Consider the following 12786-nt stretch of genomic DNA (forward strand, 5'->3'; position numbering starts at 1 on the left):
TCTGCACAAACTGCAGCTTTTAGCAGAGACAGTGGAGTGAGCGGGGCTGCGGGGGAGACCTGAGCCGAGAGAGAGGAACTCTGTCAAAGTGTGGAAAAGCCCCGACAGCAGCAGTGAGGTTAGAGAACCAAGAGAGGCCGCAAGGGAAAACCTACTGGTGTGGCCGGGCTTAGGACGAGGCGAGTAAGGCACTTGCTCTGCACCCTGTGCCTTCAGGGCTCCCTGCTCCAACCAGCTGGGCCCCACTGTCAGCATCCCACCTTGGGCCCCTCCCCCCAGCTGGGTCCCCCACCCATCTCATTCCTGCGTGAGCTGAGGGTGGAGTGGGGGCCCTGGGTGAAAGCAGTTGGAAACTTGCCCCTCAGGTTTAATCCTGGCTCTGAGGGGGGCGGGGTGGCAGGTGGGAGAGGGGAGTTACAAGCTCTTGCAGAACCTGAATTTGTTCCCCCAGCGGCTGTTGCGTTTGCTGGCGTGCGAACTGGCTCGCCGGTGGTGCCCGTTTTTGCTGGGGTTAACAGTTTCCTTTTGTTCCTACCTCGGTGCTACGTGTTAATCTGTGTGTAGGACCCAGCGGTACTGAGACCTCATCTGGGGTGAGTGAAGTCCCTGCTCTACAGCCTTGCCTGAGAGCCAGCTGGCCTTGAGTTCCTGCGGTAGAGTGCAGGGCTTTAGACCCTCTGCTCACAGGTTCTAGCCCAGGGGCCAGCAACCCAGGTCTGTTGGTGTTACACATGTAACCTCTGCTGCGCACTTTCCAGCCCTGTTTCCCCCTGCCTCTGAACCACCTCCTTGCGTGCTCTGGGACCTGCCCCATTTGTTTCCTTCATCCAGTTTGCTACTCTTGGGGCTGTTCTGTCTGCTGCTTCGTCCCCCTGGGCACTTACCTCTCCCATTCTGACAGGCCCCAGCGTACGGCTCAGTTTAAGCTTTACTAGAACTTGGCTGCTCACACGCAGTGGTGGCTGAGTAGCCCACACACCTGGGGCTGGGTCAATGTCCTGGGGAGTGGCACCGAAGTCACGTACAGAGAGAGCGAGAGGGCATCTGCTTTACAGCCTGAGCTGGGCACCAGCTGACTTTTAGCTTCCCCTGTCCAGGCTCCTGCACTCAGCTGCAGGGGTTGGAGGTTCAAGGCTGCCTCTGGGCCGCTACACTTTCACAGCAGCGTCCTGGGTTCTTCTTTGAATTTCCTGGGCCAGCTTTTCCCATTTCTGTCCCTGCTCCCCAGGCCCAGGCTGTTTGCCCAAAGTCCACTTGACTAGGCACACTTCAAACAGGGGCTGGCATGTCTCTTTCTTGCAGATTCTCCACCATGGTTACCAGTGTTTTATTCTGTCCCTGCGTTGGCTGCCCTGGGCTGCTTGCTGCTGCCCTGGTAGGCAAGCAGGGACATTCCAGGGATCTCTTATTTCTTTTGCTTCTTTTAACTCTGCCTTTGTTTCTGTTGCTAGAGTGTCGCAGTAGGGTGTGCGTGCATGTTCCAGGTGTTTTCACAGCCATAGCAATGCTGCTAGGGAGCCCACACGTCGTCTTTGGCCAGGGCCTGCCACTTACTCACTGCATGACTCTGTTTCAGGCCTCACACCAGGCCCTTGCTTCAAGTGTCTTCTTCCTGCTATGGGCTGCTGAGCAGCGGAAGGGGAGTGGGGCTATGGGACACAGGTGAGGCCCTGGGGTGTCAGAGCTGGGACAGAGCCCTGGGAAGAGGTTGCTCTGGCACCGTGGGGGGCTGGGGCAGGAGACGAAGGGACGTGTAGAAGCATAGTTGGGGACGGGGAAGGGGAAACGCTGTCCGTGAGTGGAGCTCAGCCCACCAGGCGCAAAGGGCTTCCAAACGTGCTTGTTTGGAACGAGCCCCACCAAAGGTGGCTATTTCTGCATGGTGGGCTGCTGGTCCGCCGGTTGTGCAGGAAGCAGAGTCAGGGAGGGGGCGACAGGCCTTGTGTCTGAACTCCCAGCTCCCTGTGGGCAGGTCAGGGACAGGAGGTGACCACGGCTGGGGGAGATAATCCCCACGGCCATGAAAGTGCTCAGCAACCCTGCCCCAGGGGAGTACTGATGGGATCTGCCACACACCTGGCCCCTCTGCTCCCAGCCCAGAGCCCAGGCACCAGTCCCAGCTGGCAGGGGGCCCAGGGGCAGACAATCCAGAGCCCCGAGCTGCCCAGAATGGCAGGGTCCTAGAGGGTTAAATGCACCAGCACTGACCAAAATTAGTAGTCACCTCTGGGTGAAGGACCCCTCGATGGGGTAGTGGGGGCAAAGGGCCCATTGCATAGAGGCCAGGGGAGCTTAAGGGGGCCTGGGGCTGCTGCGCTGAAGCCCTGCCCAGGCTCTTGTCAATAGGGCAGCTGTAGCAGCGTGGTAGGACTGTGGGGAGCCCTGGAGCTGCAGGGCAGGAGGGGGCCTGGAGGTTGTAAGCCTGTGAGCGAGTGAGTGAGTGGGGAAAGCCCGGCTGGGGATGGAGGGGGGCCGGTTGGAAAGAGGAGGGAGCTGGGGCACAGGGGCATAGGAACAGGGCTGGGAAGGGAAAAGAGTGGAGGGCGGGGATGAGGTAGGCAGGGATGGCTGGGAGAGAGCAGCTGAGCGGGGGCCACTGGGGGCAAAGCGGGGGCTGGGGAGGCAGAGAGGGGAGGGGGCTGTGATGGACACAGGAGCCCTGGGGGCAGAGCTGTGATGGAGGGGCGGAGCATGGGAGGGGCATCTCCAGGAAGGTGGGGGTGGGGTTGTGACTGACTGGGGGTCCTCTGATTGAGGGGTGGTGCTCAGGGTTTTTCTGGGTGGGGGAGGGGGTTCGTGGCTCTGCCAAGGGACTCAGAATTTCCATCAGCCGGCCTGTCTGGGTGCACCTGGCCCAGTCTCCTGCTGCTGAGTGGGGGCTCAAGGGAGGCTGGAGGGATTGGGGATGGTGTAGCAGAACGCCTGGGCCCCATGAGCCCATAGAGGGCTCCTTCCCTGGTTGGGGGGCTGTTCTCCCAGCAGTCGGCGGCACAGCCCTCAGGTTGTTCCAGAACATGCCAAGGATCAGCTCAGGCAGTGCTGAGGTGCAGGCAGCTTGGGGGTGGGACAGCCAAGTGTCAGCCTGAACCTGCTTCCTGCAGCCTGGTGCCCCCTAGCATCATGCTGGGGTCATGTCTCACCCTGTCTCTGTCCCAGCCTGGCCATGGCGTCCGAGTACATCACTTACAAGGGAGTGCTGTTCCCAGGCCTGCTTTATTTCCCTGAGGAACTGAGCTACTTGGAGGACAAATTCCTGGTGTGGGATGACGACCTCTTCATCGTCACATCCCCAAGTCAGGTAGGGTGAGCGAAGGGAGCAGAGCCTGCGCCGGGGGCGGGGGGAAGGGGGCAGAGTTCCTGGCATACGCACAGACATCAACTGGAAACATGAAAACTGGTAGCTGGAAAGCTGCACTGTCGTGTCAAACCCCAGGCACGCAGGTCTCCAGCCCAGGGTGAGACAAAGCAGGCTGCTCCCTGGAGCCCAACTCACATTCCTGGCTCTCTGAAGATGAACTCTGCTCCCTGGCTTCTCCCAGCGGTGCTCCCAGGGTCAAGAGACCCTGGCACAGCAAAATGAGAGCATCTGATTGTAACACCATCTGCGTACCTCAGCACCTGCAAGATGGGGGTGGGCTAGGTTCTCTCCAGGGCTTTCTGTAAGCTGAATGCCTGGGCAGCTGACCAGGAGATTCAAATGCCACCCAGCTGAATAGCGGAAGCGCCGAGAGCTGGTCGTGCGGGATTATATTGGTGGTGCACATTGCAAATCACTTAGTGCACATAAAAACTCTTCTGCACATGAATGGACAAAGTTACAGGGAACATTGGGTCTCTCCCCAGCTCTGGGAGTGGAGGGGGACCCTAGTGAATTCCAGACCTTTAAAGCTTTTCACCCCCAGGCACTAACTGGATGCTGGAGATCCTGAGTCTGATCCGTTGTGACGGGGACCCCGGCTGGGTGCTCAGTGTGCTGAACTGGGATCGGGCACCTTGGCTAGAATCCCAGCAGTGGCTGAAAAGTGCCCTGAAATACCCCTCACCCCGGCTGCTCTGCTCCCACCTCCCGAGCCAGCTCTTCCCCAAGTCCCTGCAGCGCTCCAAGGCCAAGGTGACAGCAGAGAAAGCAGGGGCTGAAGGTTGGGAGTGAGGGGCACCGGCAGGGCTGCGCCCCACTGGGTGAATCCAGAGCTGCTGGGTGCAAGTTACACCACTATGGGCGTGTGACCAGGCCCCTGCGGGCCCGGAGCTGCCAGCCAGGGGAGGAGGTGTGAGAGCCCTGGGTTGGTGGCTCATTGTTGGATTCCCTGGGGAACCCCTTCCCTCATTGCAAGCAGTGTCCTCTAGCAGTGACACCCCCATTACTCCCCCAGTCTAGGCTGCCCCAACCCCCTCTTTGCAGATCATCTACACGCTGCGCTGCCCCAAGGACGTCCTGGTCTCATTCTACCACTTCTCCAAGGTTTTGCACATCTTTAAGACCTCAGAATCCCTGGACTCCTTCCTCGAGGACTTCCTGAGTGGGAACGGTGAGCAGCACCCTGGGGCCCTGCTGCAGTTAGGGAGACACAGGCAGGCCTCCTCTGCCTGAGTCCTGGGCTCCCAGCGAGTCACTGGTGTGGTCCAATTTGTGCATCCCCAGCTGGATCTGAGCTGCCCTTTGCCTGGGTCCTGCACAGCTCAGAGTCCTCCTTCCCCCAAGAGTCCCACCACAGCTGGGGGTCTGCAGAGACACCTGTTATATCGGTTGGAGTCCCGGAGTTTAGGAAGAAATCACGCGAACCCGGAGTGCTGCAGCAGTTGCAAATTTTCCACTGACTCCATCACACCCTATGAGCTAGAATCAACCAAAAACCACCCGGGCTAACCCTCTAATGACCTCGCTCAATTACAGTGGCAATGACCAGATCTCTCCCTTAGACAACCCATTATGCAACAATGCCCGCCTCTACTCACTGGACCCCACACTCCTTCAGGGCTGGGAGAGGACTGAGGCACTCTGGCTCCCAGCCCCCAGAAGGATGGGCTTGGAAGCAGTGCTGAAATTGTGTTTGGCAGTGCAGGGCCCCAGCCCCTCTGGGCTTCCTGCACCTTCAGCCCTGTCGCCTCTTGAATTGCAAAGGAAAGACCGGGTGGAGGGGTGGGTTGGTGTCAGCCCAGGGGTCACCCTGCTGCTCTCCCTTGCAGTGCCCTTTGGCTCCTGGTTCGACCACATCATTGGCTGGATGGGGCTGAAAGGCAGTGAGAACTTCTTCTCCATCACCTACGAGGAGCTGCAGCAGGTGGGGAGACCCTGTCTCTCAGCCATGGCCCACACAGAACCCACTCCTAGGGCCACTTTGATATGGGATCACGCCCCTGCTCCATGTCCGTCCTAATCTAACCCCAGTTCTCCAGGCAGGTGGTGTTCTGGGATGTAGCCAGGCCCAGCTCTCCAGGCCTTGGCACCCACATCCTTCCAGCCTTTGCATCCCACTGTCCTTTCCTGCCTGCCCCTGGCACATGGTCTGAGCTTAGATGGCCACTGTGGCTCATGGCCATGGCGCTCTGCCTTTGAAGGGGTCCATCCCCCAGTGCCCACTGGGGACCTGTACCACGAGGGGGGAAACTGACACAACTGTTGCCCCAGTCTCACCCCCCTTCATGGCAGCCAGTGTCTCCCCCAGGACCTGGCTGGCAGCGTGCGGAGAATCTGCCACTTCCTGGGGCAGGAGCTGAGTGAGGAGCAAGTGGCCGCGGTGGTGGAGAACGCCTCCTTCGAGAGCATGAAGGGGAACAAGATGTCCAACTTCTCCCAGGTTCCAGACAACTACATGGACCACCAGCAGGGGTCGCTGCTGAGGAAAGGTGAGCCAGGGCTGGGCTAGCAGGGGCTTTGAGTCGGGACTGAGGGGCACCTGGCGAGGTGTGGGGAAGTGCCCAGGGCTGGGACGCCAGGGGCTGCGGTCAGGAGCGAGGGGCACTCTCAGCCACTCCCCTGTGGCTTGCAGGGATCTGCGGCGACTGGAGGAACCATCTCTCGGAGGCGCAGAGCCAGCGATTCGACACCATTTACCGGGAGCGGATGCAGGGTCTGGGCATCACCTTCCCCTGGGACTGACGGCCCCCACCCACCACATTGGTGCTTGCAGTACAAGGGTCTTGTGCCGCCCATGTGCTGCTGGGCTTATTGCCTCCCAGAAGATGCCCCCCGGTGCAGCATCACTAGAGCATCAGTAATAGGTAGAGCTGGGCTGTGTGTCCAGCAGAAGGCAGCCAGGCCAGCTCAAACCTGGGACCTCTGTGCAGAAGCCACTACAGGGTGGGCTATAAGCCAGCTGGCTCTCAGCTCGAGAGGACTCATTCTTGTTCTCTGTAAGTGGTCTGAGTGACCCGTGAACCACACTTCGGCCTGTTCTGTCTGTCTGCGCAGCAGGGCTCCGGGTTGTAAGAAATAAACTCGTGTGTGCACATGACACCGGCTGCCATGAAGGGGGTGAGACGGGGGCGACAGTTGCGTCCGTTTCCCCCTCTCGGTACAGGTCCCCAGCAGGCACTGGGGGATGGACCCCTTCAAAGGCAGAGCGCTGTGGCCATCTAAGCTCAGACCATGTGTAAGAAATAAACTTCCCTCAAGGTGGTGCCATTTTTTGAACCTAACATCTCTGGTTTGCCATGAACACACCCTGATCCCATCCAGCAGGAAGCCGCAGGAACACATCTGCACCTGTGCACTCAGACACACTCTCCCTGTGGGGCTCCCCATTGCAGGGACCCTCCGTGCTGGTGCTCTGGCCTGGTGGTCTGTCCCCCCAGTTCCCAGATAAAGTCCAGCACTGCCCCAGTGGCTCAGGAGCCCCCACTCTGCCCAAAGGGAAAGCAATGACGAGACAGGCCCCAGAGGATGAGCCACTGTGGTATCCTGGGCCCTTGTGTAGGGGCGCTGGGGGCATGGTGGGATGCTCCACATATGCAGAGGGGGAGTCCACGGCCCAGCCAAGAGCGTGAGGGGCTGGCAGAGCACAGGGACTTCCTGGGCCATGGAATCCCCTCCCAGCTGCTGCAGGAACCCAAAGCCAAATTCAGGTCGCCTGGGGCCCTGGCCCACAAATGCAGGGAGGGAGGGTGGAGGCCGGCCCAGAGGGAGCCCCTGTACTACGGCCCAAGTTACACCTGCGATGGGCGTTTCAGCCAGGGCTTGGAGGAGCCCCTGGAGTGGGCACTGAGGACAGTTGAAGCCTGAGCTCTGGCTGTTCCTCGTGGGAGGCAGTGGGTCTGCTGAGGGACTACACAGCCGCGGGGTGGCAGGGGAGCCTCTTCCTGGAATGGGTTAGGGACGTTCCCAGCCAGATCACAGCTGCCTCTGGAGCCAGCAGCCTGTTGCAGGCTGGCAGTGCCCGGCCAGCCCCAGGTGACACCTGCAGAGTGCCCTGCCAGGGAGCTGCTGTGGCTGCAGGTTTTACGCCGGGACCTCTCCCTGCAGCAAACACAGTCTCCGCCTGGCCTGTGGCCCAGTGGCCCCAGCTGCAGCTGGCCCCCAGCCTGGTGGAGTGGAAGTGTTGGCACTGTGCATAGCTCTGCCCCAAGCCCCACGTGGGCTGCATGGACCAGCCACATCCTGCCACCCAAGCATCTGAGTTCAACTTGTGGGGAAGGGGATGTACTGCCCCCTGGAGGAGAGGGGTCCCAGGGCTCTCCAGCTGCAAGTCTCGACAGCTGTGGAGAGCTGCCGGGGGCTGGTGGCCGGCGCTGCAGAAGGGAGACAGGTGCTTGGGGGCCGAGTGTGGCCTCGGGCCCTTCCCACTGACAGGCAGCTGTGCGAGGCCGGGGTCGCGGCTGTGCCCCCAACAGGTGGGGTTCCTCCAGTCCCAGGTCTCACTGTGCCCAGCTCATGCCGAGCCAGCCTGCAGGGTGGCTGCTCCCGCTACCCGTCCCGGCGTGGCACAGGCTGGACCCTCCCGTGCTCAGGTGGAAGCAGCTCCCAGCACTCCTGCCGCGGGGCTAGGTATGAGCAGGAGGTGATACTGCAGAGCCCAGGTGGGAGCAGGCCCCTGGTCGCTGCTCTGGGAGCCTCGGTCCCTCTGGCACTCACCAGCCAAGGGGCAGCTGTACTTCGTGGCCCCAGTGGCCCCTCACCATGCCTGGCCCGCCCCCTCCCTCTGGCTAGGACTGAGGCAGGCCCCAGCTTTCCTGCAGCAACAGCTCTGCATATATAGGTTGTGCTCCAGCTTGGGGGGTCTGGCAGCCTGGGGCGGCACAGCTGGGTCTGGCACCAGCGGAGGATCCAAGCAGTGTCCAGGGGCGTGGCTGACTACGGAGTGTGCACCCGAGAGACGCAAAGCCAGAGTTGGATGCTTTGTGGTGACTGGGCTGAGTCAGGCCCCTAGAACCTGGCCCTGGAGCCGCTGCGCCCCTTAATCCACCATTGCTCCACCAACCGTCAAGAAAAGAGGCATGAAGTGCTTTGTAACTAAGAGACTGTTCAATAATCTACCCTATCTGGCCAATTAAGTTGGCAATCAGCTGGCAATCACTGTTAGTTAATTTAAACTTGGCTGCTGTGGAAAACCAGCTGTTTCATTGATGTATCACTGCATTATTGCTGTACGTCATTTACAATGGGCGTAACATTGCTGAACTCTTTCACCGCCACATGGGTAAAAATTAACAAATGAACAGCAGCAAGCAACATGAAGGCCAAAAGTAATTAAGTTATGCAGTAATTACAAATGGGGCAACAAATGCCCTATTAATCCCAGTCATAACTCGGGTCAGTGACACTGCACCTGAATTGAGGCACATGCTGTTCAAACCAATCTTCTCCCATGGCTGGATATCAGTGCTCAGGGCTTTTTTTATGCCAGTACTTGCTGGTACTGAGTACCAGCACCCCAGTGGCCCCAGCCAGGGAATTGGCTGGAGGGGGAGGGGCAGGGAGCTGGCTGAGGACAAAAGACACGGCCAGTACTAACTGCTGACACAGCCACTATTGAGCAATTGGGCCCTGTCCACTCAGCAGGTTATCTGAAAGGCAGCATCTGTGAGAAAAAAGTGAACCAATGTGTATCACAGAGCAATGCAATCAGCTGAACAGAGAAGCTGCCCAGTCCTGATTCCTGCCCAGCAAAGCTTCCCAGAGGGTTCTGGTGAAGCACAAGACCTTTCTGAGTTTAGGCGGCTAACGTTCAGCATTATTGAATTCAATAAGGCAACAGATGAGCCAGACTGGACACTAGTAAAACCAGGTCCAGCAAGGCTGCCTGATGCAGCGAACTCTAGTATTTTATACCCTTAGGCCGTGTCTACACTAGCCAAAAACTTGGAAATGGCCATGCAAATGGCCATTTCGAAGTTTACTAATGAAGCACTGAAATACATATTCAGCACCTCATTAGCATGAGGGCGGCCGAGGCACTTCGAAATTGACGCAGCTTGCCGCTATGTGGCTTGTCCCGACAGGGCTCCTTTTCGAAAGGACCCCGCCTACTTTGAAGTCCCCTTATTCCCATCTGCTCATAGGAATAAGGGGACTTCGAAGTAGGCAGGGTCCTTTCGAAAAGGAGCTCCATTGGGACCAGCCGTGCGGCGGCGAGCTGCGTCAATTTCGAAGTGCTGCTGCCGCCTGCATGCTAATGAGGCGCTGAATATGTATTTCAGCGCTTTATTAGTAAACTTCGAAATGACCATTTGCATGGCCATTTCCAAGTTTTTGGCTAGTGTAGACACGGCCTGACACAAACAAACCCCGTGTCAGAGGCAATTTAAATCATTTCTGAAGGAGAAACTGTTATCAGCAAAAAGAAACGTATCGGGAGCTGGAGCCTTGACTCTAAACAGTTCATTAACTCATTCCGTAGAGCTCATCCTCCCAGCCATTCTCAAACAGGTCAAGGAAAGGACAGGCTCTTGTGTGCGTGCAGAAGTAAGGGATGTGAAATGGCTTCTGTACAAGAGGGCTTCCACAGTTCCAACCAGCAAAGAGGGCGTGAATGGACAGTACTGTGTAGTCAAAACCAACAAGAAGTCCAGGGCCACATTACAGACTAAGATTTTGGAGCATAACATGGCAGACTAGAAGCGGCAGCCGGCAAATGCCTGATGGAGGGGGAACGTTTTGGGCTCTGGAGGAAGGCCTTTTGGTTCCTCTTCTAAGTGCCCAGAGGGTGCAGACCTGCAGGCTGGATAGGCAGCTGGGGCTCGTTAGGAGTCAGCCACTCACTGCTTGCAATCAAGCACCTGCTACTAGGTAAGGCCTCCAGGCTCCCTATAAAAGGTTTTGCCCAGGTAGCAGGAGGGAGAGCAGTGCCTTGAGGGAAGGTGGCTGGAGGGCTGGGTGAAGGATGGAGCAGGACTGGCTGAGTGAAGCTAAGGGATGCCAGGTACCAGAGGGAAGTGGTAGGTGCAGAGGCCTGGGGAAAAGTTGCTGCTGTGGGGCAGGGGCGAAAGCCCTGCTAGCTTCCCTTCCTTCCTAGGGTCCCTGGTCTGGAGTCCAGGGCAGTGGGTGGCACTGAACTCCCCCCCGCCCCCCCACATGCTTCCCCTGGAGGGGTAACTAACTCAGGCCAAACCAGGGCAGCCTGAGTCTGGTGGAGAGGATTGTACTCCACCCTCACTCGAGACTGGCCTGCGATGGAAATGGCTTGGTAAAGGGAGACCCTTGCCTTTGGGAAGCTCCAGGGCAATGAAAGGGCCTCTCTGAGGCACACAAGGAGCTGCCTGGAAGTGCAGGACCCCAAAGTGACAGTGAAGGGGGTTGTCACAATAAGCTTCCCTGGGCAAAGACCCTCTTCAGCAGATGCGTCTGGCCAAGAGAGTCTTTCCCCACGAAAGCTTATGCTCCAAAACAGCTTAGCCTGTAAGGTGCCCCAGGACTTCTTTTTCTTGAAGATGCAGACTAACCCAGCTGCCTGTCTGATACCCTGGAGTCACTAACTACAAGACTCCTTCTACATAGAGGCCTCACTTGTGCTGTTGCTACTCCACATTTCTATTTTACTTTTCATATACCTGGTAACGAGGCCCAACCCACTATGGCACAACATCCAGCCTACTACTACCCCTAATACAGTAGAGGGTACCTGTAAGTACCTTAATAGGTGTGGGCTGCTCTTTGCAGTACCACAAGGGCCAAATCTCAATATCTAATGAGAAAATAAATTGTTAAAGGTGGGGTCTGGACACATGCCTGTATATGCCCAGGTAGCCTTCAACCATATCCAAATCAGTTATATGAAGTGCTTCTAGGGCTCACTCCTAAAACTGCAGTCCTCAGCCCTAGCTGGAGGCCTAATGTTCCCAGGAGACCCAAGAGGGACTGGGTACAATTGGCAAATACAGTCTGTCCATCACTCGTATGAGGACTTGCCCAGAGAAGGGACATAAAAGTGTGGATGGAAAAGTACAGTGGCCACATGAGCGTTTAGTCTGTAGAGTCATCGGTCCAGGCATTATGCTTTCTGGGATGGTGGGTAAGCATCCGACCCAGAGAAAAACAAAATGTGTGGGAATAGCCTAAGATCAGGGCCTAATGACTCTTCCATGGAGCCTCTAGGGGTTCCAAGCAGGTTCTAAGCCTGGATGAAGGAGAAGGGTTGGTCAGATGAGCGATGATGCTCTGACCGTGAAACAATACGATTGAAATCTGAGGCCAGTACGACTACATGATAAACGATGCTGGCTGGGCTTTTGCCCGGGTAAACAAGGTCCATGATGCTAATTGTGCGATGGAGGCCAGGATGATAAGTTGGCTACAGAAAGAACACTGTGGAAGGAAATAGTGAGAGAAGCATCATGTCCCCCCAGAACATCTTCACAGCCCCCCACCCCCAGTTTGGGAAACCACGGTCTACATTTTGCTGCCATAAACCAAAGTTAAGCTGTGAGCACGCAGCAGAACCCAGCACCACAGAAACACTGGTTGGTACTGGACATAGACCACAAGCACATTGCAGAGGGACGGTGCTGGAAGCAATATCTTGATACCAACGCTCCCCCCAGGTTCAGGCCAGGGTCTCAACTGACAGTGTGGTGGCCAAAGATGTCTTGATCAAGTCCCCGTGAGCAAGGCAGTGGGTGTGTGTTAGATAATGTTGGAGGGTGGCACCCTGGTACCTCTGGAGTGATGTGCAACCTGTCTGGAGCTGTGTATAAAAGTGTACCCTAAGCGGGTTGCCCTTGTCTGGCCTAGGGGCAGCGAAGAATCTGTCTCTGAGCTGAGCCCAGTGCCCGGGGCGCATGGAGTGGTAGTTCTGCACAGGCTGCTGACAGCTAGTACCATCCATCATTTGACAATTAAACCTGGCCCGGTGCCTTCGATCCCTTGGTGGCCTTCACGGGCTCTCTCGGGGTGAGCAGTCCTGGTGACCTGCACAGAGCCAGCACGGCACACAAAGGGGGGCGCGTGCATACACACAGCAAGCCTCAGAGGCCACAGCAAGATACTTTTAAGGTCGCACACCGGTGACTTCTGACAACACATGGGACCAGTCCTCTGTGCATGTGTCCCTGCTGCATAGGAACAGCCGTGTGTGTCCCTCTCTCTCTCTCTCCCCCAGACGGCTCGGCAGCAGGCCTGACTGTGTCTCCATGGTAGCAGACCTCTGCATGTGTCTCCTGCAGCCTGCGCCGGATGGGAGCAGAGCTGTCGGAGTCCATGGGCACCTGGGATGCATTAGCTCTGTCTGCAGGCGTGTGCCCTCAGCTGAGGTTCAGTACAGCTGTCCCTGTGCCCCTCGGCATGGGTCTGGCAGGCTGGAATTGGGTGCTGGGCTGGAATGCGGGGAAGCTGGAGTCTATTCCCACCTCCCA

At 57.6% G+C, this 12786-nt stretch overlaps 1 protein-coding gene across 1 annotated transcript; it reads left to right on the top strand.

Annotated features, from left to right (window-relative positions):
- The first annotated feature begins 600 nt into the window (after window positions 1–600).
- On the top strand, window positions 601–6619 carry LOC142003895 (sulfotransferase 2A1-like). Its single transcript, XM_074981250.1, has 8 exons — window positions 601–1662; window positions 3157–3298; window position 3455; window positions 3903–4111; window positions 4403–4529; window positions 5188–5282; window positions 5667–5847; window positions 5991–6619. Exons 1-8 carry the CDS (start codon window positions 1286–1288, stop codon window positions 6098–6100), a joined length of 1242 nt encoding a protein of 413 aa, XP_074837351.1. The 5' UTR covers window positions 601–1285; the 3' UTR covers window positions 6101–6619.
- The last annotated feature ends 6167 nt before the right edge of the window (window positions 6620–12786 follow it).

The sequence above is a fragment of the Carettochelys insculpta genome, chromosome 30, assembly GCF_033958435.1.
Source record: "Carettochelys insculpta isolate YL-2023 chromosome 30, ASM3395843v1, whole genome shotgun sequence".
Lineage (NCBI taxonomy): Eukaryota > Metazoa > Chordata > Testudines > Carettochelyidae > Carettochelys > Carettochelys insculpta.

What these genes read in the sequence shown, in the direction of transcription:
- LOC142003895 (XM_074981250.1), top strand. Translation starts at nt 1,286, where the DNA reads ATGTCTCTTTCTTGCAGATTCTCCACCATGGTTACCAGTGTTTTATTC. An exon ending in TGCAGCGCTCCAAGGCCAAG is followed by an intron (nt 4,112 to 4,402) that starts GTGACAGCAGAG and finishes CCCTCTTTGCAG; the next exon opens with ATCATCTACACGCTGCGCTG. An exon ending in CCTACGAGGAGCTGCAGCAG is followed by an intron (nt 5,283 to 5,666) that starts GTGGGGAGACCC and finishes TGTCTCCCCCAG; the next exon opens with GACCTGGCTGGCAGCGTGCG.